General features: G+C 51.0%; 1 protein-coding gene across 6 annotated transcripts in view; it reads left to right on the forward strand.

The window, feature by feature from the left end:
* PODXL (podocalyxin like) overlaps nucleotides 1-17,373 on the forward strand; it is a 43,847-nt gene extending 26,474 nt beyond the window's left edge. Inside the window, exons 2-9 of one of the 6 annotated variants that reach the window (XM_040546226.1) lie at nucleotides 1,573-2,460; nucleotides 4,448-4,596; nucleotides 5,420-5,485; nucleotides 10,781-10,931; nucleotides 11,919-11,980; nucleotides 12,080-12,247; nucleotides 12,938-12,997; nucleotides 14,278-17,373. In XM_040546226.1, coding sequence (XP_040402160.1) covers nucleotides 1,573-2,460; nucleotides 4,448-4,596; nucleotides 5,420-5,485; nucleotides 10,781-10,931; nucleotides 11,919-11,980; nucleotides 12,080-12,247; nucleotides 12,938-12,997; nucleotides 14,278-14,472 — 1,739 coding nt within the window. In that variant the 3' untranslated portion in view covers nucleotides 14,473-17,373. The remainder of the gene's footprint in view (nucleotides 1-1,572; nucleotides 2,461-4,447; nucleotides 4,597-5,419; nucleotides 5,486-10,780; nucleotides 10,932-11,918; nucleotides 11,981-12,079; nucleotides 12,248-12,937; nucleotides 12,998-14,277) is intronic. The other 5 variants (XM_040546244.1, XM_040546234.1, XM_040546251.1 and 2 more) reach the window with 5 other exon arrangements.
* Nucleotides 17,374-26,967: the final 9,594 nt, after the last annotated feature.

Below are 26,967 nucleotides of genomic sequence, written 5' to 3' on the forward strand. Positions count from 1 at the left end.
AGCAAGTGCCCAGAGCTGGGAGTTACTGTGTGCAATGGGGAAGGTTATCTCTGCGGCAACTGATGGAGCTCCTGCTGTGATTACAAACAGAAAAAAGGACCCAAATTTTGCATCCAGTCTCGTGGTGTGTATAGCATGTTTGAGTGTTGCAGCGTGTTGCTGCTGTCAGAGAGCTCTTTTGCCATGTAACCTGTTGTTCAGCTGTGCCCCTCACTCGTAAAAAGATTAATAATTTGAGAATTTAAAGCATTCTTCAGAAATCAACTGCGGATCTCATTCTGTGATATAACCGAGCAATGGGCAATGCTCTTTGTAATGAGACCAAGCTTCACTCCCACTGAGGTTACACCAGCTCTCACGGCTTTCCCCAAAAATAACCAAGCCACGACACAAGTAGCATTACTATATCATGCTTTGGGATGTACAAATATGGGATAGAGACCACAGGAAAACACATGGGAACTTCATGGTTCAGGTTGTGCTTTTGTCATGGTGTTCAGGATTTGCATGGTACATGTAGATGGAGCCATTCCTTTCCTGGTTTGCTTTTCCTTTTTCTACCTAAATTAATCATTTGATTTTTTTTAACACTTCCGTATGAAACTGAACACTAACCTTTAACATTTTTATATGAATTTCTTGGGCTTTTTGGAACAGTAAGCTTAACAAGCAAGTGATTGTAATTTGGTGATAATATTTGCAATGGATAACTGAGTTGAACAGCCTTGAAATTAAAATTATATGGCTCCAAGTAAATGCTTTTTGCATTTAATTGCAAGCTCGGTCCAGTGTTGACCCATTCTTTTGGAGCAAGTAGAATAAATATTCTTTCCATAGTTCACCTAGCTGGGGATTTCTGCCTGTACGAAGTTTGACTCTGTGAATTAACGTGTGCCTATTTTGTGTTGCTTTTCATAGTAACAATCTGAGTTTGGGAGGAAAATAAGTTGAAATGTGAACAATGTCAAGCTTGCAAAAATAATAAAACTTCCAAAGTGGTCAAAAGGGTTCACCTCATTTATCTGCAGCATCTCGCCACTACGGGGACCTGAGAGACCCTTGGGGCTGGACAAACAGCACCCGTTGTGTCCCTTAGCTGCTCTCCTAGAATCATTAAGGTTGGAAAAGCCCTCCAAGACCATCTGGTCCAACCGTCCCCCTACTACTACTGATGTCACCCACTAAACCATGTCCCTAAGCACCACGTCCAACCTTTCCTTAAAGGAAAGGTTTTTCTTTAAAAACGTCTCCTAAAAGGGCTGGATATGTTTTGTTGTTGTTGTTGTTGTTTTTTAAGGAATGGCCTGCAGCACTCTGCATGGGAGGTGATGCACCTTGCATCAAGGCAGACCTGACTTCTGGGTGCCAGCAGGTCTTGCCCTCCTGCTCTGCTGGCCGAATTGATGCCATAGCACAGCACTCAGTGAGAGTTTAGAGAGCGTGAGACAAGCCCCGAGTGGATGACTCATGGTTTCTGTTCAGCGTTCATTTCTGCAAATACCTGTTTTGGGTGGAAACCGAAGGAAGTTCCCCTAGTCCAAAGTTTATCTTGGCTTTTCTGCTTTTCCCTAGGTGTCAGCTCTGACGATGATGGTACCGTTGCAAAGTCAACCACGGCGAGCCCAGGAGAAGCTAAGCAGATCACCACCACTATAGCCACCAGCAACGTTCAAGGGAGCTCCCCCACGAGCAAGCCGGGCAGCCAACCTCCCAACCCTGGGACGTCGCCCCCCACAACTCCAGGGGCAGCCCCCACAAGCAAACCGGGAAGCCCAGCACCCTCCATCCCTGCAACATCACCCACCACTGCTCCAAAGACCACCCCTACAAGCACTCTGAGGAGCCCACCCACCACCCAGCCATCAGCAACCACAACTCCAGCCAACAAGCCCACAGACAAGCCAGATGACCCTCTGCCTTCCCCCACCACGTCACCTAGTGCTCCTCAGAAGGTCAGCCCTTCGGCCAGCTCCAGGACCATCCCTACGACAGCCCCCAGCACCGCCCAGCAGAAGACCACCCCCGCAGCCACCTCGGGAGGCTTGGTAGCCAAGCCTGCTGCAAGCCCTGTTCCCACCCAGGCGAGCAGCCCCCCAACCACCTCGAGGGGCTCGGTGGTTGCTGTCACGACATCTCCGTGCAGCGTAGATCAGGGAAGCTGCCCCTCGGGCCAGTTGGCCAGCACTGTTGGGAGCACTGGAGTCCCAGCAGCCAGCCTTCCACCCGGCGTCAAGGACCTCAGTGCCTCTTATCCCCAATCCATCACTGACCAGCCTCGCTCTTCTCCTGCTTCTCCAGTCCAGAGGCTGGTCTCTTCCCCTCAGCCAGGGAGCGCTGTCACCTCTGCTACCCCTTCTGCTGGGTCCATGTCCCCTGCCCCTGGTAAAACACCTCCGTCTTTACCCACTGGCAGCACAGGCAAGGTCTCAAATGCTGCCACCACACCGACTCCTCGAGCAGGTAACAGAAGACTAGAACCTTGATTTTTTGGGGTAGGGTGCCCTTATGAGATCTTTTCCTTTGGCTACCCTATACACCTCCTGTCATTATGGGGTGCCATTGCCTCGTCTCATTTTAGGACTTTCCAGCATGCTTTTTTCCATGACACCCTGACGTTTAGGTCCCTGTTGTTGTCGGTGAGATCGCGTCAATGTAATTCAAGGCACAGGTCATCTGAAAGCAGGGACGTCTGCTTTCAGGTGGACCAAACCCCAAGCATCGCTGACTGCAGTGCCTCGATCTTCAGTGGCTGCAAAAGGGAGGCAGCAGCAATGACTTCAGAGGCAGGGCATTGATGAAACAGATTGATGGCACCCCAAATGGTGAACGAAGAAGGTCCCTAATACAGCTGACAGCTTAGTGAAGGCTGTCTGGGCATGCACAGAAAATAAGGTTTAGATGACTAAGGAGATTTCGTGGCTCAACTCTGAGTCTACAACCCCAGAGGACTCTAAGCAGTTAGGTAGGATATTCAGCACAACCACAGGGGTTTTGGATGCTGACTTCTGCCTGAGCAGCATTAGCAGTGCCCACGTGGTGGTTTGGATCTTGCTGAACACCACCGATGTGCTTGCTCTAGACCTCTGGAGCTTTGTGGGGTCGTTGTTAGTTCACTGGTGAGGCACAGCTCCACCTCCCCTGTGGCATTTGTTGGAACCCTTCATTATCCTCCTCTGGGGAATATCTAGTCAACCCAGTTCCCTGCAATGCAGAAGCCACTCCTTCCCTCTCAGCCTTCCAGCTCCTCCTTGCTACCAGCATCACCAAACAGGCCAAGGTCTTATGGCAACAGCAGCTTCACTGGCTTTCTCCAAGCCATGTTTCAAGCTAGCAGTTAAGGATAGGTGAAATGAGTCTTGAATTGTCAAGAAAGAAGATTCTATGACTCTTCATAAAGGATGTCTCTTTCCCCTCATGCTCCGCAGGACTATTCTCCATTAAAGGATGGACTAGGAAATTATTTTGATTCAAATTTGGCATGAAACATTGAACATGAAGGGGTTAAGAAATATTTGCGTACAATAAATAGGTGAGAGAATGAAACTGAAGTATTATTTTTTTTCCCCTGGAGTTTCCACAAGGTGTGCAGGAGAAAATATCCCTCATTTTTGCTGTGAAAGAGGCAGGAATCTGAAAAGGAAACAGGCTGTAAACAGGATGTAGTGTTCTAATTCTCTTTGTCACCATTTAAGGATCAATTAGGAACCTGGGGATGCAAATCCTTGAAAGGATCTGTGAAGGCAGGAGGCTGCTCCTTGCATTACTCCCTTCGCACAAGAAACCTTAAAATGCTACAGGCCTTAACAAAGGCATCTGAGATGGTCTCAGGTATCTGTGACACTCTCATGGGGCTGGTAGATGGCTCCCTGCTAGACCCAGTCTGCCTCCTGTAGTACCAGGCACTACTAAACAGGTCATCCTGGGCTTCTTCCATAGCTGATGGAGATGCAGCCAGCAGAGTTTATGGCATGCTGCATCCCCTCTTTTAGGGCTGCAGTGGTCAGGGGGATGGCACGCTGACCTCCATTAACTGGAGATCCTGGGTAGCCAGCTCAATCTACCTCTGTTGTAGACTTCTAGATGTTGTAGATGAAAGAAACATGGATAAGGTGAAATGAGGGCCATCCCATTTGCGCAGCAATACCTGTTTTTTAAGTGATTTCCCAGCTAGCAATGCACAGCCATCGTAGCCCTTGGGTTCATCTCTCCAGAAGAGTCCGATGGCTTTCAGCAGTAGAAAATATCACCAACAATACGATTTTTATTTTAAAACAGGAGCAACCCAAAGCCTTTCCTTGAGTTGCTAGGTGTAGTGAGGAGCTTAAAGGCAGGGCAAGAGTTGGAAACTCATTTTCAGCCTCTTGCAAATGGAGCTGTGTCAGCTGTATCCTCTCTGCTGTATATCAGTGTCTGTCTTCTTGTTTTTTGGTGTATGTTGGGGACTCAGACCACACAAGCCAAGGATCTGTGCCAGACAAACCCGGACTTACTGAGCGGAGCCCCACCAGTGCCCAGCCATCAGCACCAGCCCAGGGGGACCAGACGATAAGCAGCAGGCCTGGCCAACAGCACCCTAATATTTCCTTCAAAAATGAGGTAATGACACCTACAGGAAGGTGGGCACTTTGTGGTGGTGTCGAGAACATAGCTAAAAAGGGTACTCGCTTTTCCTGAATCAGCTCTGTTGAGTTGGGAGCACGATCCCAAACTCAACTTTTATCCCCAAGTCACACTAATTTTTAGCTGGCATCCCATGTAGGTGTAAAACCTGCAGCCCTTCTCACTGTGTGTATCTGTGTCAGAGAGATCTGCCTTAGGTGAACACGAGGCAGCAAAATAAGAGTGGATAAACATTCTCTCACATTACTTTCCAGAGATGGATGGAGGTGAAGGGGACCATACATTGGGTGCTGACCAGGGAAGAAGTGAAATTTGGGAAGAGAGGGGAAGTGTAATGGACCTGGTGAGAGGGCAAAGACCACAATTCAGTGTAAACCTTGCAGAAAATGGCTTGGGAGGGTCTAAAAATGCAAGCCAGGATAATGAAAGACACTGGTGCTAATCAGGAGGGAAGGGGATCCTGTTTCTAGACGCTCATCTTTTATAGGGTAGAACTGCATCGTGGACACTGGCATGGATCTTCCTACTGCCCAAGCCAATTCCCACTTTGCCCCATACTGCAAACCCTAAGCCAGGTTTGGGAGGTGAATTAGCAAGCATTCCCCAGGCAACCGTTCGAGTTACCCAGGAGAAATCTTATCACACAGTGCAGGGCTGCTGGGCCTGTCCTGTCCTCATAAAGCAGGTCAGGGCTTTGGTTGGGTTGGCTCATGGTTTGGGGCAGATTGTTGTATCAGGGGTCAACGGTCCTTCAACCTATGCCAACGTTTTGACAGTTGTATTTCTTGTGTCTTTCCAGATCATTTGTGACAACCAGATCCAAGACACGTGGCCCATCATAAATCTGAAAGAAGCTAAAACCTGTGTAAGTAGCATCCTTGGGGATTTTTCCGTAGGATTAGCTGCTGGGCTGCTGTTAGTGATCAGCTGGCAACCTGTGGCACTCTGAGCATGTGAGCCTACAGAGATCACAGTAATTCCCTCAAAATAAGATGCAAAAACTTTTGGAATGTAAAATGGTAAATGTAAATCCATGCTCATCAGTATCACCCAGGGGAGGACATGGCAAGAACAGAAGAAACCCATGAGGACTTCTTAATGTGGAGGGACCCACTCAGCCAGCCTAGGTCTCAGAAAAGAGGCACTGGAAAGTTTTAGAAGGTGAAACCATCCTTCTTTAAAGCTAATGGGGAAGCTTTGCAATGACTGCAGAGGAGCATGAAGTTCACCTCAAAACTCAAAAAATAAATAAAAAATTGTGAGGGTGGCATCCAGCTACAGAGTGACCAAGAAGCACAGCAGGTGGGAGTCTGTTTTTTTTTTTTTTTTTTTTTTTTTTTTGTGCTCCTTGATGCTAAATCAGCTCATAAATCTCTAAAGTAAGAGCAAAAAGCTCTAGTTCATTTGTTCCAAAGCCTCTGCAGGACGAGTGAGTGGTAAGATGTAGTTCCAAGGTGAGGGAAAGGCAAACCCAACCCAAGAGTATATACCAAGACCCCTTTTCTTGGGGGGTACCCAAATCCCTGGTGGCTTTTCTGAGGGATACCCACTTTCAAAAACATTTGTGTGGAAACTACAGGTTTCCTGCAATAGGGAAGATGCAATTTATTAATAATTTATAAATAGGTTGAGTTTTTAGCTTTATGGCCAGGAGCAAGAGCCAATACCACACAGCTGGTGAGATCTTAAAGGCTGGTGAGATCCTGACTGCTGTGCATTTGGGGTGTTTTTTTTGTTGGTTTGGGGGTTATAATGTTCTGGTTTTTGGACCTCGGCACTGCCAAGGCAATGTAAGCATTGGGAAATTGTCACCCCAGGGGCATTCCCACAGCTCATGCTTCGCAGCATCAAGTAGCTGCTCAGGTTCATGAACCTCAGCTGTCCCCAGAGGGACTGGCATTGATTTCACCGTACGGTGGCAAGATGCAAAGAGCAGTTTTATGAACCATAATCCCTAAAACCACTTGAGATGCATACTGAGAGGAGTACAATGGCTCCTACCGACCACAGCAGCTTTGAAATTCCCTGTGGCTAGGTGGCGGCCCTGCCTGGCAGTCCTGGAGAAGGTTTGTATCATCTCCCTCTAGCACCCGCTGAGCTCCTGGAAGAGGGAAAACCCCTGTGCTGCCACCTCATGGCCATCACCTTCCTGCTTTGGCTCATGCTGGGTGGAAGTGATCTTTGCCCAGACACCAGCGGAAGCAATGATTTTTTGGCCATGTTGCCCTGAATGCTGAGGATGAGGATGCCCATGGCCTGGATGCTACAGCAGGAGAGCCCTTCCTGAGAGCACCCACTTACCAGCCCCATGCAGTGCCCAAACCCACAGCCATGTCTGCCCTGGGAAAGCTTCTCACCAAATTTTTCATGGAATATATACAAATATTTCATCAGATTGACCAAATCTAATTTTGGAGCCCAAAACATCAAGGTGACCTATGACCATCGTGGTGTTTAAGGCTTTATCCCTCCTCCTGGGTGCAGTCTCACTGCGTGGAGCTGCTCCCCATCCCGTGGCTTAGCTCGAGCTGTGCCACAGGGCTTTGTGGAAATGGGGCTGTAAGGCTGCGAAATGATGGTGCACGGTGATGCACCAGCAAGCTACGGGGTGAGCAGACATCACAGCTTGGCATCATCTGTGGTCCTTTCTGGGCATTTGCTCCCTGGAGCTGGCGAGCCACCACGTCTACCCCACTCTTTTCCTTGGGGTCCCCTGGGTGTGATAACGATCGGCAGCCTTGTTAGTGCTAAATGCCAATTGCATTCCGAAATGGCTGCAGAAAGACTGCAAGGGTGCATCCTCCCTGTAGCATCAGTCCCCTCCACTGCCAGAACACCTCCCAGCCATTAACTTCCCATTCGGTAAATTCCCGAAAATCACATTAAATGTTATGCCTCCCAAGCTGAGCAACTAGCAGAGAAGTGGCACTATCTGGCTTCCCTGCTTTGTAGGTCCCGTAAACAAGTCTCTAACCAAAGCTTGACAGCAAAGTGAAAAAAAACCTTTGCATTTTGCAGCCCGTGGGAAAACAGGAAAGTGTGTGCTATAAGGAGAAGTGTTCCAGAAAGGGCTCGGATCCTGGGCCGTAAAACGAGCCAGGATTGGGACTGCATTGTGCTGAAAGCTCAGCTCCTGCTGGGTGAAGCACGGTGAGGGCAATGCAGGGGCTGGGGGATGTGCCCACATCCCGCCTGGCAGAGGAGGGGGCGATGCAGGCATCCACCCTGTGCCTTGCAGCTCCTGGAGCATTGTTGGCAGTGCGGGGACCCTGACAAAAAGGTTGGGACTGAGCCTGAGAGCCACGGGCACTGCACCTCAGTTTCTCAGCTTCAGTGAATTCAAAATTTCAAAAGAAAATGACCTGTAAACTCTTAAAATTAAAAAATAAAAGCCAGTTTTATAGTTGGTACCATGCAGGTGAATGAAGGTCCTTTACAGGCTGCTCGGTTCCAGCATCCTTCATTGTTGGGTGATGCTTTTGTCTAGCGCTGAGCTGTTTGGTCCAGGTTGTCCCTTTTCCTTCCTTTGATTACAGCAGGATCTTAACAGGTTTCTTAATGAGGCTTGTTAGCCTAATGCCTTGCACTATATAGGGTGACTTTCCTAAGGTCTAGCTCCTGTATCCTCAGCTGGGTTTTTGGTGGCTGCTTGGAGTGCTCCAGCCTCAGCAGCCACGCCGCTCCTCACCCCAAACCCATTCAGTGCCACGAGAGGTGACAATGCTAGAGGTGACCAGTGTCCCCTGAGCTCCATCAGGACCACAACAACCCCACGACCACCTCCCAGGGCTCCTTCACCACATCCCCAGCTGGGACCTGGATGTGCCCAGCTCGGAGGATACCGGGGGGCACCACAACCTGCTCCAGCTGGGGGATGCAAAACACACTGCGAGACCCCCGTACCCCAACCTGTCCCCCCTCTCCGGGCTGGGGATGGTCCCCAAGGGGCCGTGGGACCCTGTGCTGAGCAGGGTCGTACCCCCGCTCGCCCCACCCAGCTGTTTGTTGACTCAAGTGCCGTTACCTCACCCGGGGTTGTTGGTTTTAGGTCCCCGCCAGTGTGGGAACCGGATCCGTGCCGCTCGGCAGCGCCTCTCAACTCTGGCCAAGGAATGCGAGCGGCTCCAGCGGGGAGAGGGCGAGAGGCCGGGGCACCACCGGGGCATCCCCCTGGCCCCCTGCTGGGAAAGGGCAAATCCCTCCTGATCAGCATGTTACGGGGTTTAGGCATCACTCGACAGCCAGCAGCAAAGTGGCTTGGTGCTCGTCATCCTTAAAATGCAAGGGTTTTAGCCTCCCTGGCATCCGCCCCAAAAAAAAAGAGTTTTAAATGTTTTTGCTTCTTCGTGGGGTGCCAGGAGGTGGAACGGGGTGGCCAGCGCTGGGAACTGTGAGGGAAACCCCGGAGAAGGATTTGCGGGGAGGCAGCAGAGAGGCTTTTAAGGCTGCTGCCAAACAGAAAGTGCTGTGCGTGCTCAGGGACCGAGAGCTGCAGGACGTGCAAAGCGTAGGAGCACAGCCCAGCGTCCGAGCAGGCTAAAAACAGCACCCCAAGCGAGCCAAGGCCTCTCTGCCCTCTCCAGCTGCCTCATCCTGCTGCCTGCAGCTTTTCCCCTGATGCTGCTGGGGATGCAGCCAGGACAGCTCGAAGGGAGAAGCTTTTCCCGCTACAAACAGAAAGGGAAAAGTTCCCAGTGCCGAGCTTGCCCTCTTGCTGCACCCGGGACCAGCCTTCCGCCCCACCACGTGCATCCTGGCTCTGCCGCCGCTTCCAGGGCCACTTCCCAAATATTTAGATAAAATGTGGTGTGATTCGAGGCTTTCCTCGGCCAAGGGGGACGCTGATGGCCGTCAGCACAAGCAGGACCTGGAGGGTTGCAGAGGGAGGAAGGTTGGAGGTGCTGGAGCAGGCGGGAGCAGAGCTCTTCCCAGCCAGGGCAGCTTGTTTCCAAAGGGTGTGCCTGGAAGATTTTTGCATGCAGGGTCTGTGCGTGCAGGATGAGTGCATGCAGGGTCTCTGCAAACAGCATCTCCAAATGTGGGGTTTGTGCATGCAGGACCTGTGCACGTAGAACCTGTGCATGCAGCTCCCATGCATGCAGCTCCCGTGCATGCAGGACTTGCACGTGCAGGATTTGTGCACACAGGTCTGTGCACACACCATCTCAGTGTAGGAGCCATGCATACAGATCCCGTGGATGCAGGATTGTACCCACAAGATCCATGCACGCAGTGCCTTTGTGCACAGGAGCTCTGCATGCAGCATCTCTGCGTGTCGGACCTGTGCATGCAGGATGTGTGCATGCTGCTGTACAGGATCTGTGCACCCAGCATCTCTGCATGCAGGCTGCAGAGCAATCAGCCGTACTTTAGTGAGCTCCCAGCTGCTGGGGAGCATCAGGCAGATGCAGAGGGTCTCAGGAGCACCCAGAGGGGCCGAGGGCTCCATGCACCCCTCCGCAGTCATCCCTCCAGTACCACCCAGCCTCACCCCTCCAGCAATGCTCCAGTTCATACCGAAGCAAAACCCTTTTTTTTCTGCTCTCCAGAGCCCCAGGGAATGCCCAGGGGGTAGAAATGCAGGTGGTGGGAGGGATGCAGATGCCCCTGGAGCACCACAGCCCTGTCTCGTTCCCGCTGTGGCCTCAGCTCCCCACCCCGCTTCCCTTGGGGACCTGCTATTCCTGGAACACCAAAAGCTGTGGCTCGCAGATAAGACCGCCGCAGGGCCCCGGCGAGGAACAGCAGCCAAGAGCTCGGCTTTTCCTAAAGAAACAACTTTTGAACTTTTCCTGTTCCCTGGGAGGGCCGGCAGCAGCCGGACGAGGAGGAGGAGGAGGGATGGCTCCAGCCGCAGCATCCGAAGTCGCGGTCCCACGTTGTGGCAGGGGAGGTTTAGATTAGGTTTGGATTGGATTCCTTTATGGAAAGGGTGCTCAAGCACCAGGACAGGCTGGAGATATTTAGGAGATGAGCAGAGGTGGCACCAAGGGACGTGGTTTACTGATGGGACGTGGTAGGTCGGGGTGGTGGCTGATGATCTTGAAGGTCTTTTCCATCCCCAGCGATGCTATGACCCCACCACCCTGGGGAAGGGGCATGATGCTGCAGGGCGCTGGGTGCATGGGCGGTGGTGCCAAGCCCCTATTTGTCCCCACAGGCCGACTGGAGGGCTGCCAGCAGCAACGAGTCCTTCTTCGAGATCTTCTGCTCCATAGGGCGGCAGGCGTTCGACATCCGCAGGGACAAGTGCACTGTGACGCTGGCCTCCTCCGCGCCCCAGCGCTGGGCTGTGCACGCGGTGGTGCACCGTGAGTGTGGCCCAAGGCCCTGTTGTGGGGAGGGTTTGGGGGGGATATGGGTGTGGGGAGGCAGCTGGAGGCTCAGGGGGGTTTACCAGAGCCCGGTCAGGGTCTGCTTTCCTTGGGTTGCCCTTTCCCGGGGGCTTGGGAGATGCACAACAAGCCCAGAAATGAGCTTTGCTTATCAATGTAGCCTTGAGCCCACCAGATCCCTCTCCTTGTCCATGGTAAATCATAGCAGGGACCAGTCTCCAGGAGAAAAACACCTCCCATATCATCAAAACCCAGTGCCCGGCTCAAATCCTTCCCCAAAGGACCACAGAGGGGAGCTTCTTGGCCACATCTGAGCCCTTTGGGTAAATCCAGCTCTGCCCATGGGTGTCCCAACATCCAGGGGGATGGAGGCATCAGGGGATGGAGGCATCACGCTGCCCTGGAGCTGTGGGGAGGAAGGGTTGAGCTCCATCCTCCTCCTCACCAAGGCTAGGAATCACCTCCAGCAGGTGATTATGGGCAGGGGAACCCAGAGGGGCCCTGGGGACCAATTCTGCACTGCTCCAGCACTGTGTTTACAGCCAACAGTTGTAAATCTCCCAACACGGAGCTCCCCATGGGTGTTTGCGCAGGGGACAGTGGGGACAAGCCACCAGCTGTCCCCACGTGGGCTTTGACCCACTGGGTACAGCCCCCATCCCCAAAACGACACCCGAGGGAGGGAACGGGGCAGCCTCTCTCCCGCAGCAGGATGTGACCCACTTGGGATCCCACCTCCTCCCACCGTGGTGGTGTCACCCCCTGTCTAGGTTTGGGGTCAAGCCTGGACCTTTCCCCCATAGCTCCCTTGATGAGACCTCCAGGAGGGACTTGGGTCTCCGTGGCTGGCTTTAGAGGGACCCAAAAGGTCCCTCCATGGAGCTCCCCCACTGAGCAGGAGGTGGTGGCGCAACCCGTCCCCTCTCCATCCCCGTGCTCACTGCAGCTTCTGTCTTCCCCCAGGCCTTTTAGACCCTGAAGCTGTCTTCGAGGAGCTGAAGGAGAAGAGGAATGAGCTCGAGAAGGTAAGCAGCTCCCCAGGCGCGACGTGGGGACATCCCCAAAGGAGGCTGGCACAGGGTGGCCACCCCACCTTGGATCCTGACCCATCCTTCCCTCGACAGCTGGGCATCGTCAACGTCACCTACCTCAACCAGGAGATGGAGGAGGAGGTGAAGGACCAGTTCAGCACGCCCCTCATCATCACCATCATCACCCTGGCCTGCTCCCTGCTGCTCGTCGCGGCCATCTACGGCTGCTGCCACCAGCGTTTCTCCCAAAAGAAGAACCAGGTGAGGTGGGAGGAGGGTTGGGACGAGCACCCCGAGACACCTCCTTGCCCCAGGGGCACCTCGAGGAGGCGAGGAGCACCCAAGCTGCCCCTCTGCTGGTGGAGACCTCCCTGCTGGTGCCACTCGGGGGGCTGCCGTGCAAAATCTCAGCGTAGGGTGCCCGAACGCCACGGGTGCTTTTGGGATGGGGACCAAGGGAACGAGGGGCTGGAGGTGCAGGGGTACGGCCACGAGCAGCATCCCTCCGTGCTGCCCCCAGGGCAGCTGAGCAGCGTCCTCAGGTCCGGGCATAATTTTGAGGAGAGAGGCTTTCTCAATCCAAATCCCCCCTCTCCGAACCCGTCCACTCCTCCCCTTCACCCTCCCACCCCAAAAAGAAACGAAAGATTGATCACAAAAAATAAATATGGCACCAAAGGAGAAGGGGAGCACGGGGACAGATCTTTTTCTGACTGCTTGCGAGCATAGTTTAGGAAGTCAAAAGCATTTCTCCTTTTTTGCATTTGTTTTTTGGACGCTTTTTCCTTTTTTACTTTTATTTTTTAAATTTCGCTCCTGCTGCTTTTCAAAAATGACTTGAAAGTTTTGTTGTGTTGTGTTTTTTTTTTCTTTTTTTTTTCCCCCTTTTATTTTTCTCCCTTTCCCCCCACCCCTTTTTAAACCCTGCTGTTGTTTCACCTTGGAAATAAGCAGCACATCCACCCTGATCTCCCCGGGTTTGATGATGGACGTGCCATCCTGATCTTTAATGTGAGTTAAATTCAGCGCAGGGGTGGGTGCCGCATCTGTAACCCCCCCAACTCCCCGGCTTTTGCCCCCGCCCCCCCCCCCCGTGATGGTTGGCAGCTTTTAACAAGACTAAAGCCTACTAAAGCCCAGCTTGGAAGCCCCCTGCCCCTCGCTGTGGGTGCCATGCCACGGCGGGGAGGAAGCACTGCCGGAGCATCCCTCGACCTGGGGGGGTTTTACCAGCATCCCTCGACTTGGGGGGGGGTTGTCAGCATCCCCCCCAAACCTCGAGAGCTCAGGGCCCCCCCCCCTGCTTCCAAGCACTCCCCTCCAGCTCCGCCGCCTGCTCCTGCAGTGCCTGCTTGCGCCGAGCCCTCTGGTTTCGCTTCTCCATCCTTTTCCCTTCCCACCGTTTGTTAGGAGCAATGCGTCGGCTGTACGGCCAGGAGGATACACACAGAAAACGCTAAGAAAATAGGAGGGAGAACACAGGAGTCTGTAAACATAGCCCCTGTAAATCCCCATGGGATGGGATGGGGCTGAAGGAGCCGCCCGTGGTAAATGCAAGGTTGGGATGAGATGGGGATGCTGCTGGCAGTGGAGATGAAAGGAAAGCACCCACAGGGCTGGGGCACAGCTGGAAGTAGTGTGGATCCGAGCGCCGGGTGATTCAGTGCCTGATTCATCCCTGAATCAGCCCTTTCTGAGGAGGGGGGGATGCCCCAGCCAAAATTGTGCGTGGTCAAAGGGAAGGGAGAGGGAAGGTCTCCACCAGGAGCTCTCCAGGACAGGGCACGGGGGTGATGCTGGTGCAGGGAGAGATGGGCTGGTGGCATCTGCAAGCAGGGAGATGTCGGGGGTGGGGGGGTGAGTGGAGAATAAAAATAAAGGGACAAAGTGGGGGCAGAAAGGGGAGTTGGGGAGGCAGGAGCAGGGATGCAGGGTTGGGGCGAGCCGAGGATGCTCAGCCTTCGGTGCTGGCCTCCTCCCAAGGTGTGTGACGTGGGGACACAGCCACGTCACCCCAGCTGCCCTCAGGGAGGTTTTCTGCAGGTCTCCGGCTGCTCTCCCCTCCTGCCACCACCGGCAGCCTCCTCCTCCAGCCCCATGCTCCCCCCTCGCCGCGCCGGCGCTGCCTGCAGCCCCCAGCCTCTGCTGCCCCATGGAGCCTCCCTCTACGAGCAGCAGCCTCGTCGGGCTGGGAGGCTGCAAATACTGCAAGGGGAGGACCCGAGGTGGCACGCAGGGCACGGCCGAGCTCTTCCTCACCGGGGTTTTTCTGGGTTTTCTCTTCCTCGCAGCAGCGCCTGACGGAGGAGCTGCAGACGATGGAGAACGGCTACCACGACAACCCCACGCTGGAGGTGATGGAGACCTGCTCGGAAATGCAGGAGAAGAAGGTGAACCTCAACGGCGAGCTGGGCGACAGCTGGATCGTCCCTCTCGACACCATCATGAAGGAAGACCTGGAGGAAGAGGAGGACACGCATTTATAGGATACGGAACTTGATCCCGCAAGAAGCAACCCCCCAGAACCCCCAACTCCCCTAAAAAAAAAAAAAAAAAAAAAAAAAAAAAAAAAAAACCACCATAACCCCCCCATACACATGCACAATTCCGAAACAAGGCAAAATTCCCAGAAAAATCCCTCGTGAGCTCATCACGGCCACCAGGTGGGGTGCAGGATGGCAGAGGGAGGGCTGCAAGAAGACAGCTCCATGGTCACCACAGCACTTGCATTGGGATGAGCGGCTCTGTCACCCATGGGTGCTCTTCAGGACCAACCCCCCGGGACCCAAAAGGGTGAAGGGGATGGCTTTGCTGCCCTGCTCTCCTCCAAGCAGGGATGTCCGAGTTTTTTTTTTCCCAGCAGGGATGCTGCGTCCCCTGCCGTCCCCCATCTGACCATAGCCTCCAGCTACCGAGGGACCCCAAAATAAAAAGAAATGTCATGAGGATGGGAACGGGAGCGCAGACCCCAACAGCAAACCTGGAAATCAGAGCTCAAAAATTCCTCCAGTCCATGCCATTTGGTCATCACCCTGCCCTCCCCTACACGCTCCCTTGCAGAACACCCAGGTATGGAGCAGGAGGAGCCGAACCAGCCCCTTCGCTCCCTTTTCAGCCAGTTTCCATCCCCGCCGAGCTGCTGGATGAAAACGCACCACGGCCACGCTTTGGGGCACAAGCAAATGCCCGGGGATGCCAAATCCCACCCTGCCTTCAGCTGCCCCACAAAGGGCTGCTCCAGGGCTGGGACAATTTCTTGTTTCAGACCACGGGAAGGATGCAGCAGATTTTGCATTAACGTTAAAGAAAGGGACAGGAAAAGGAGTCACTCCTTGATTTCATCCTTCCGAGGAAGCGTTTGAGACCTGGAGCGATGCCTGATCGCCAGCCCAGGCACACAGCTGTGGATTTTTTTTTTGCTGTAAAGGAGCCCAGCCCAGCTCTGCGGCTGCATTTACCTATGGAAGCATCTGATCACCTGCCAGGAACACCGCAGCAGCACTGGGCACACCTCCATCCTCTGCCAGGGCCGGTGGCAACGTGCACGGCAATTTTTGGGCTCACGGTGTCCTGCGTGAGCTGCAGAAGAGATAAAAGCAGCAGAAGCGTGAGCCAGGTGGCTCGGTGGCAGCTTTCCATCCACTCAGCCCTTGGCGTTTCCTCCCCACGAGGCTGATAAGCTCAATCCACATCCTCAAGCTTCCTTTTCTTCTTGAGAAGCGGCTGAAGGAGCAGAGATGTGCAGAGCAGCCTCCAGCTCAGCTCACTGAACCTCGTCCCGCAGCCCTTGGTCTCCTATAAGGGCTCCCTTTGCAGTAAATCTTTAGAGGGGGGCAAAAATCAGAGCAGAAGATGGTTGGACTAAGGTCGTTGCTGGTTTTCCCCTTCCCATCCCAGCTCCTTGCTGGTTCTGGAGGGATGGGGAGGTTGCAGAGCAGCCCGGCTTTGGTGCAAGCAGATGCCCCAGGGGCAGGGCTGCGTACTCCAGCAGGTGGCAACGAGGGCAGAGGACCTGAAATCACTCAGGTGAGGGCATCTCCAGCATCCTCACATCAAGGTGAACCTCACGGGATGGCTGAGGTGGGAAAGGAGCTCTGCAGGTCCTCGGGTCTGAGCCCTGCTCCAGCAGGGCCACGTCCAGGTGGCTTTTGGAGACCTCCGAGACCTCCAAGGAGACCTCCAAGGAAGGAGAAATGAGAAATCCTCCATCGAGGGGTGATGCAGCAAATCCCTGGTGGTCCCAGGGAGGCAGAGGAGCTCGGGACGGAGCACAGCACCCAAGCAGGGTCATCCTGCCCCGCTCCCATCACGGCCGGGTGGTTTCCTTCGGGTCAGCACCACGGGGACCCCTTCCCATGGCCGTCCCCAAAGCCGGGCAAAGCAGAAGAGGTGATGAGAAATGGAAACGGTGCCCAAACCCCGCTCGGGGGTGCTGACAGATGAAAGGGAGGGGGCAGCTTGCCCCGCAGCTGGTGGAAGATGCCTCGTGTCCCCCGAGCCAGCTCTTCTCCCTTCATTCCTGCACTGACGGACAGTTTGAAGCGTTCGAGCCTATCTATTTTTGTATGTAAATACTCCTGCTGTTCATTAGCGATGTATTCAGCGCACTTCACTTATCTGTGCACTGCACTACGGGGAAGTGATTCTGGAGGGGGGAAAAATCAAAAAAAAAAAAAAAGAAGAGGAAAAAAAAAATAAGTAAAAAGCTAAAGGCCAATCTGGGAGGGGACCAAAAACTCGCCACGAAGCAGGAAAACGCCTCCCTGCTGGAGCTGGACAGCCCAGGGCCAGTGCCTCCACATGGGTGGCAGCGAGCCCGGCTCCTTAACATCCCAACAAGCCTTAACGAACCCTTAACGAAGCTCGCAGCCACTTCGGGAGGCACATTTCTTCCCGAATCGAGTGCCCGAATTCAGCAACCTTGCGGCTCGGTCCTCGGTGGCCAGCAGAAGCCCAGGATCCCCTTCCCAGGGCAGAGATGCCAAAGTGCTTTAAGGAGTCAGGTCCAAAGACTTTCCGAGAGAACCCTACAATGGCTTGAGATCAAGCAACCTTAAAATCTTTCAGAGCAGAGACCGGTGGAGATATCGACTGCTCAGCAAGTGCTTATAGTGATTTATATTTGAATAGGAATTGTACATTTATTTATTTTTCCAGACACCATATTTTTAAACCACTAATATTTTATAGTACATCTTCCTTCCCCTATTTAAAGAACTATTTCCTTGGAAAAAGAAAAAAAAAAAACAAAAAAAACCAGTAAGTTTTTATGTTGGTAACATTCTTTTTGCAAAAATAAAATAAATCAGGTAGGAAATGCAGCGACGAGCATCTTTGGCCTTAATACTTCCCTTCGTAGACCGTAGCCATAAATGTTAGACCAAAAATAAACTAAAAAAAAAAATCTCCCCAGGCATTTCCTCCCTCCCTGCCCCTCTCCCCTCTTCCCCTGGCTTCTCTCCTCTTCCCCTACAACAGCTTTAAGGCGGGACACGCCGTGCGAAGCGATTGGGACTCTAACCTCCTGGCGAGCCTTTGGCGAGCAGTTGGGATAGACTTCTCTACTCACAGACCCTCCAGGAGCGTGTAAATAGGTTAGCATCAGTTATCTCCCGCTCACGGTGCCGTGGCCCCGCCGAGCAGCTCGATGCTGTGAGTGTCCCCTGCAAGCAGAGGACGCAGCCACCGAGCCCCGCACGCATCCCGCGGCTCTCGCTTTCCGCACGGCGGCGCCTCTCGCGGGGACAGGAGTCTGACGTACACTGGAATTTACCGAGGAACTGGATCGCAGAGATTATTCTGGCATTTTCCTACAAATATATATATTTTGAGAGCATCATGTATTTCTGTCAATAAAGGTTCGTATGGAAAAGGCTCGTTTCCTGGCTGGGGGAACGGCGGGTGCTGGGCGGGGCGTGCAGGGTTTGGGCTCCAGATCCAGGACCAGCAGTCGTGTAGCGGGTAGGGCTGGTATGGTTCAAGCTCGTTTGGAAATCCAGCACAGGCTTTGCACAGTCCCACTAGGAAGAAGATGTTAAAATGTTGGGATGAGCAGGAAGAAAATCAGCCCAGACCTTCAGGGATGCCCAACTTGCATTCCTGCCATGTCAAAGAAAACAGGATAGTGATGAAAACCTGACCGTAATTAAGAGAAAACCCAAAAGGGAGGGATGCTCAGCTGGTGTGGGTGAGGCAGCTCCATCACTGCCTGTTGGAGTCCCCAGTGCCTTTAGAAGACCCCGGAAGGCCGTAGCCTGCCAAACCTGCACCTTTCCCCCTGCTCCAAGCCAAGCTGAGCATCCATCACCCTCCTGGTCCCCCCTGGTTGAAGGACCAACCCCAGGGGAGTTCATTGTATAGGAATGGGCTTTTCCGAGCAAAGGGATTTTTTTTTATTATTTTTATTTTTTCCAGCTACATCAAAGCTGTTCTGCCTCACCTTGTGGTGGATCAGAGGAAAAAAAAAAATAAAGTTCCCCCCTATCTCTCTTTTTCTTCTGGGTGCTTGGAGTCAGCACGAAGCTGACTGAGTCGCAACCATCCGAGGTCGAGATGCCTGGGTAGCCAAAGCAGCTACAGCATGCTTGGGCGACTCTGACTGAGGAGGGAAGGGAGAGGTCCCCTATTAGTGCCCCTAATTCTGCATTTCGCCCACCTCACGGCTGGGTCAGGCTGCGAAAGCAAAGCTGGCACCCCTGCGCCGAGCATCCTCCGAAGGAGGGCAGAAGCGCGACCTTTCCATTTGCCTTCGTGTGCCCCAAATAAAACATTTTGTTCAAGGTTGGATGGAGAAAGTTTCCACTTATGCAAGGGGGAGAGGGAAAAAAAAAAAAAGGAATTTAAGTATTAAAAGCCAGCGATTTGCATCAGCCTCTGTTCCTCCCCGGTTTCACAGCTCCGGCACCACTCGTGCGAGGTGCTCGCGGCTCCTTTTCCATCCTCGGAAGCAAGCGCTGTTAAAACAGATCTAAGATAAACACCCTTGCTAGCATATACATTTTTATTAAGAAAAATGAACAAAATACATTCTCTCCTTATGTACATTACATACAACATAACTACAGTAGGTGTTCCTCGCAGCACTCGTCCACTTACGTACAGCATGAAGCTCCCACGTCAACCCAGCAATGACCAAAGGTGACTTAATTATGCCAAGGAAGCAAACGAACAGCCCAGGCTGAACAGAAATAACCCATTTAGCTGGAAGAGGTAGGATGGAGAATCACCACAGTCCAGGAACAAAGCTTGTACCCACCAAGGCAGGAGGGTTTGATATTTGAGCTGCTCTTGGACCACGCACACAGCCGATGTTTGCCTCACGGATGCTCTCTGCCAGCCCTCTCGGCCGTCCCAGACCCCAGTGGCAGCACAAGCACCAAGGAAAACTCAGAGAGACACCCAAGTCTGCAGGACCCCAAGCTCCTGCACTATGAGGAGAGGCAGATTTAGTGTTTCCAAATAGAATGCTCAAAGGGAAAGCGTTTACCAAGCTTCCTTGATACCTCTAAAACGTGTCACGCTGCATCTCAGCACCTAAACATACCCCACCGGGACTGGAATAGTCTCCAGTTAACTGAGAACAGACCAAAGAGAATTAACTTTCTGACCCTGGGCAACGTGGTCTGCAAGGTTCAGGGCCCCCAGGGCTCAGGTCTCCCAACGGCAGGCACGTTTGTTTTATCGAGCTCTTTGTTCTGGCTGACGGTCTCCCCAGCACCCCATCATTTCCCGCTGGAAGACAGCAGGAAATACAGCTTTGGTGGTTAGGAACAGCTCCTACAAGCTAGGTTCTTTGTTTTCCAGCACCACAGCTTCAGAAGCAAGAGGTGCTTGGCATGTCAAAACATCAACGGGAAGAGAGAGAGGGAGGAAGGCTAAGAACGAGGAGGAAGAGAGGAAATTCAGCATCCCCTGCTGGTGTGCCTTTCCACTTACCAAGGCAGATAAGAGGGGAAATTAAGTCAGTGGTGTAACAGCTATCTTGTGGTTAGAAAAAAGTAATAGTCACGTCAATATAGGAGCTGGCATCAACATCGGAGTTCTCTGCAGTGCTTCAGGCCGTCACCTTCGGACTGCCGCACACTGCTGCAGGGCACAAGGATTCAGAAGATGTTCAGACTTGATGCTTTGCAGTCAAGTCACTGACTTGCAACTGAGGAAACACAGATGAATAAAAAGACACTTGCCTCTTTTAAGAGCTGAGATTGTGGTTTTTTTTCTAGGCTTCAAAAAAAAAAAGTCACTTTTCAGCCTCAAAGTAGGTTCTTCAGTGAGTAGACCCGGTCACATGCTGCAGCACTTTTCTGCGCAGTGAAATACGAATTGATTCGGTCCCTTGGGCGGCTCGTTACAAAGTCAGGTTATTTAAAGTTTATTTTCTCATCACTGGGGAGAAAAACCTGTCCACTGGTATTTGGAAAGTTGAGAAGACTGCAGCCACTGGGGTTACCACTTTGGTCTAGCCTTCCCACCATCTTCTTAGATAAAATGTAGCTAAAATTCCCTTAATCACCCCACAAGAAAGCTGAGAGCATTTTTAGGTTCTAACAAACTTTTAAGGCCACAAGACGCGGTCTGATAGTCGACTGTGCTGCACAGCCCCGGTATATTTAGGAGTTTAAGGCCAGTTGGCTTCTCCTTGAAATTGCTGCAGAGGGACTGCGGGGGGATGGGGGATGGGGGCAGGACCTTAGGAAAGTTTGTTCAACGCATTTCTCTCTCTCTGATGCTGGTGGGGGATGGAGAGGGACAAAGCCAAATGCGAAGCTCCATGACTAGAAGATCCTGGTCTTGCATCCCATCCATTTGAAAGGGAACCAGAGGATCCAGGACACGTGAAGGAAATCTGCACTAAATAGCAGAGCTACCTAGGAGCCTTCAAATCATTCCACAAAAGAGAAATCACGTCCTAAACATGCGCTCTCATGAGCTACTACTGCGTTATCCAAGTCCACTTCCCTCTCTGCCCTGCTACACAGAGGAAATAAAAGACTCCCCAGCTACCTGCTGCTTGCCTACGCCGGTGAAAGATTCGGGATTACAAAAGTGAGAGGTAGAAACCCTACAACAATTATTGGGGTGAAGTTGGGAGGGTTGGTATCATCGCCTTCTCCTTCCGTCAAGCAGCTGCCACGCTCCTGGTGCTGCACAAAAGAAGTGATGCTGAGACAGGAGGGCAGGCTCACCACAGCCCCAGCCACTGGCTTGGCAGAGCGGACAGAAAACTAGGAGCATGCTGCAGCTGGGAAAGCAGCACCCCGTGCTCCCCCTGGAAGGAGAGCAGCGGAGAACATTAATTCACAAAGATCCTTCCTGGCTGCTTCAGAGGCAAAAGGAAGGAGCTTTGCAAAGGAAGCAGCTCGAGGACGGTGGTGCAGAAACTGATGCCTCCTAACCGCCACCCAGCTCCAGTCTCCTTGAATTCTTCAGGAGATGCTTCATCCACCTTATCCATGGACCTTAGGGGAATCCGGAGGCACAGACTGTTTGGGACGCAGTGAACAATCAGGTGGGAAAAAAGAGTGAACACCCTGAGGGGACCACGCTTTGCCCATTTTGCTGGACAGCAAACACACGAGTGAGATTTTCCTTTAAAACAGCAGCAGAACCCAAAAGCTAACCTGGTAGAGCCAGTCTTCAGCTCTTCACTCACCACACTTATTTTTTTTTCTTCTGGGAATGAACTGCAATGCCACGCTAGAACTGGACACACCAACTCATTTCTGACAGCACTCAAGTACGTGCACTTTGCAGGTCATCAGTAAGGGCTGTGCTGCCTTAGAGCAAACAGCTGGAGGCCAAGACAACACAAACCTTTGCCTCCACCAAGTATAAATTAAGATTTCAAGGTGCTGAAGTGATATGCTGACAGCTGCTGCAAGTCCGTGGCTATATTGGGAAGGAGAGCACTGAATTTGGGTCACAGCAAGTATTTGGAGACCATCACACCAACAAATTGAGTTCAGATACGTGAAAGCAAAGGGGACAGCAGCAATATGCTACCTTCATGAACTGTGCTTGGGGAAGATGCTGACATGCATACCTCTAGTCCCAAGCCATACAGCTGACATTATGTACAGCCCCATGACCACCATCCCCTCTTCAGAGGGTTACGTATACAACCAAGGCATTCATAAATAGCCCCAAACTCCATCCAGTTCTCTGAGCTCTGCCAGAACACCAAAAAATGCCCACCTCCTGGCATCAACCATGACATTTTCTGGTGCGACCCTTTCAAACGTCAACAAACAAGTCGTTAACTGGCTCCACAGCCACTCTGAAACTGGGTTTAGATGCTTTACCTACAGATAAAAGCACGTGGAGTCAATTTATCTAAGCACTGAGCCACGTACTATTGTACTGGTTCCAGTACAGTACACTGCTCATTCCACTCCGACTTCTCATTAAAATGGAAGTTTTCAGTAAAACAGGGGTTTTGCCCAGAAGTCATGACCACAACTTGAATTTCTAGCATGTTTTCCACATCACAATACGATCAGGGCTACCATACCCAGAGGCATTTAAATACACTAACGAGCTTCCAAAAGTACATTTATATTTTAACAATACTTACAGCTCATGTACTAATCTGTACTAAGAGCAAACAACATCGCTGCTGTTCTTAAACTCTCACAAAATAAGACATCTCCAAGTCGTCACGTACACTCACTAGAATTGGCCAAGCTCATTTTTTGTCATTGCTAATTTCTCCTTATCACAGCAGCAAAAAATGTATTTTAAAGTGGGCCCACCTCTGCTTCTGTGACAGCTCCAGCTACAAAACAGCACGAGCACTCGCAGAGACGTACATTAATTAGTTTCACCATCAGGGCTTCTCTTGACAATAGCCAAATATTCTTCAACCCCAAGACAATCCTAACTAATAGGCTAAAATTTGAAGCATGCACCAGGACTCGAGGTTTCACAAGACGTCTTCCCACTTCTAAATACAAAGGTATCGAACGGAAACATATCTGGGAACGTATATATAACATTTTTGCCATTTTCCTCAAAAGCAGCATAGCATTACATCAACAGAATTACGGCACGTAGGGAGATGTAGGAGCATCCAAGCCCAAGGTTGCTCAGAGCTAATCCACACTAAAAGTTTAACTCAAGGAGCTCTACAAAAGTCAGTCCTCCATCCTGAAAGGCACAGCATTACAGGTACCTGCCACCTCCCTGCCTTTAAAACAAGTGACATTAACACTTAACTTTTCTTAGAGTAAGAGCCAACGAAGACGAGATGATTCGAGTGTTTTCCAGAACCCGGCTCTGAATTTATCGCCCGTTGCCTGCAGCGTTCACAAGTGCAAGCTTCCACGGCAGGGCGAGATGGGCGTAGAGCGCTGCGACAAAGAAAACTCCCTTCTAAAAATGTGCACGCATCAGGAAAATGATTCAGAAACCAGCTGTTCCACAAAGCCCTGCGGAAAACACTCTTGCAGAGTAATTACTCTGCTGTGGAAGGAGTCTGTTCTGGAAGAAGCAGCTAATGGAGACCCTGGCACTTGTGGCTGCTTATTAAGGAAAAACAGAGATAAAGCTATCATCATCCCTCGCCACTAGCCCCATGCCTCTGAAATTCCCTGCATGGCTGCAGGTAGGTGGGTTTGAGTCACTTACTAACAGACTCCTCCGTCATTAATTTTTCGGGCTAGGTTGTTCTAATTAGTGAGCAAAAGAAATCAGCAATTTAATTTAGGCTCGTCACTGCAACCTTTTTTCAGTACACACTTGATGCAGGTAAGCTGCGGTATGTTTTATAGGAAAGTTCCCTTATTTCAGTCTAGTTGATACTGCACAAGACAAATACCTTACAGGGAAAAATCTTTTAAATTGGGACTTCACAGCTCAGTTGGCCAAACCCTGCCCTTATTTTGAAAGGGGCATAAAGTCCAAGCCCAGTCCTTGAGCTAGCACGTGCCTGTGTGCGCCCAGGGCAATCCTGGGCAAACAGAACCAAACCCCGATGATTATTTCCGTGGCTGGGTATCACTGCCTAAATACACTTCTGGGATGCTGCCTGGAGAAAGGGCAAACTGGACTTGTCCAGGACAAAATTTCTCCTTCCTCATTACGCTCAGCAAAAAGGAAGAATAATTACATTATAAACATTATGTTTAAAACAGCCAGAAAACTACAACTCATGTTATGGTAGAAGCTCTCCCTCCTGCAAGTCATTCTGGAAGAACCCTGTAGGACTTCTGCCTTAGGACTACCACGAGGGGCTGTATAAATATTAAGATATACAATTTTGCCTAATCCGAGTGGCCAAAATCAAACCTGACGGGCTTTATTTCTCAAGGACAACATCACAGGTACAGATTCCCATAAAGAATACTTAAATGTTTTCCAAAGAGCTGATCCACAAAATAATGTTGTAAGTTAATATATAATTTAAACTATTGTAATGCAAAGATAATGCAGTGTTAAATCTACACACAAGGTCACCTCTTTATATAAGCTAAAGGCAAGTAGTGTGCTTGTCTTTATGCTAAGCAGCAGACTCTGCTACCGCCTGCACGCAGTAAGGGTGAGGCTTGAAAACGTCTCAGATACGGCTTGCATGTTTGTAACTGCATGCACTGTGCTGGGAAACATTTTCAGGTGGCTCTTTTCAGATTGAGCAGGTTTCTTTTCTGTTTGCACTTCAGCATTTCTCTAATGGTCACATGTAACACTTTCCTGGATCACTACCAACATCTTTAAAGATCTGCGTGCAATTAAAATCAAACTCTCTGTGCCTGCTTGTTAATAACTGGCTTATTTTGAAAGGAAGTTTATACTTCCCTGCTCAGAATTTTTTAATTGGTTTTAAAATCAGGTAGTGTAGCATATAGCAATGCAACGAAGTAATTCGATTTAAGGACACGGAACCAGGAAACACCCTTGGCAAAGCCACAAGCAGCCTTTGCTTTGGATTAACTTCCCTGGCCACAGGGTGCCTCTGCTGCTCCACAAATACTCCGAAGCTGAGCAAATAGTTTCTGTTGGTTAATGACCAGCTGTAATCCATAAACTGTGCTCATGTGAGATGAAATCGATCGGCTCGGGATAAAGGTAGGTCAATATTTGATCATCCTGAAGTGCTCTCGTTAGCTAGGACTGCCCGCCCTACAGAAGCAAGGCTCGCCTAGCTTGGACAAGGAATTCATCTACGCTACAGCACAGTGACCAAGCCAGGCTTTGCGTGCACCCCGATAAAGTGAGTTTTGATCAAACTTCTCTAACACCAGCCAGCTCAGCAGCCACGCTATTCACACAGCCTTCAGCATTTCTCAACTTCCACCACCTATTTGCCATGGTTCCTCAATCCAGCTATTTTTATAGGCTCAGAGGTGCACGAATATAAGTACGGGCTGCAGTATTTCAGCTGGTTCTACCAGGTGGGCTCAGCTCAACCTCGGTGGAAAACTCAATTTGGAAAACTCCCCCAGGGTTAGCACCACTGGTAACTACATTCGTATCCCAAACTCTAACTAGTTAATAACAAAGCATCTGCAAACCTAGCACGTCGGAAAACCTTGCAGTGACCTAAAACTTTCCATGTCACCGGAAAAAAAATTCCGTGTTTCAAAGAAACAATTTAATCAGATTTCACTTTATGCACTATGTACAGAGCGGATTCTTCCACAGACATCTGATTTGCCATCCACCAAAGTATACAATTTCTAAACAGCCTCAAGTTACAGGTTACTTAAAAGCATTGCATCTGTATAGCCCTCCCTGCAGACACAGCAAAGCCCAACCTCTATCGTGTTGTTCCTTTCCGGGTGATTAATCACTAGTATGGAGGTTTACAATTTATTTCTAATGCGCCAGACCTACGGAAGTCACACAAAGAACATGATAAAGAGGCAGTACAACGCAATCAAAGCAAGCAGACACTCGAGCTCTGAAAAAGACACTTCACTAACTCTTTATTTCAAGAGTCCAAATCGTCTTTGCACACACAAGACTTCCATCAAGTTCAACAGGAGCCGTGTAGCCATAGTGAGTGCAGCAATGATACCCTACCGGCATGAACATTTCTGGACATAAAAGCTTTGCAGTCACACAAATATTTACATCAGCCAGTTTGTACTGAATGCTTACTGACACTGAATGCAAGAAGTTGCTAATGCTGGGTACGCGCATCCTTCGTTCCACTTCATAGTGCAGCACCGAGCCCTTACCTTATTTATAAAGAAGGCTTTCAGCGAGGAAGAATATATTTTCTATACATATGCATCAGCTTGCTTTTGAAGAGGTTTATGCTAGAAAGGCCTCCCTCACGCTCAGACTGAGGTCTAAAATGCATTTAAAAGTGAGTACGCTGCACTACGCAGAGAGGAGACAAGCTGTTTGGAGCAAACCTCTTTACATTTACACATTGACAAACGCACACAGAAGCATAAGGTGGATGTAAATGAAGACAATCTGCTTCAGAAATCCTACACCCAACCTGGGGTCGGGTTGCAGTGGTTGGGTGTGAGTGTGGAAGACCCAGTTCTGCAGAGCTCTGTGAGGACCTGCAAAGTTTCTCAGCAGGAGAGCACGGCAGCAAGAACAGAGCGATCCCTGAAACGGAGCCTGTGCGGACAACCCCAGCACTCCCATTTTCTGACAGTTTCTCCAGAGCCCCCAGTTGTCTGTCAGGTCTAAGTGGAAAGCTCCAGAGAATGGAAGCTAGGCATTTAGGTATTTGGGTTTGAAATGGATATCAAATGCGATTTGACATTGCTGCCAGCCAGGATCTCAGACAAGGAGACAGACAATTTGTCACACATGCTCCCTTCACATGACACGCTGCGATTACAAGACTCGAGACACATACATTACTATTACCTCAACACACGCCAGTGTCCTGCTGCCAAGTTATTCAGCTGCTGAGAATGAAGTTGTAGGACAAAACAATATATCATGGCTAGCTACATGAGCAAAGAACCACCACCCCCTCTCCCTTTTCTCCCTTTGAAACCCAAAATAAAACCCATCAT

The sequence above is a fragment of the Cygnus olor genome, chromosome 1 (genome assembly GCF_009769625.2).
Source record: "Cygnus olor isolate bCygOlo1 chromosome 1, bCygOlo1.pri.v2, whole genome shotgun sequence".
Classification (NCBI taxonomy): domain Eukaryota; kingdom Metazoa; phylum Chordata; class Aves; order Anseriformes; family Anatidae; genus Cygnus; species Cygnus olor.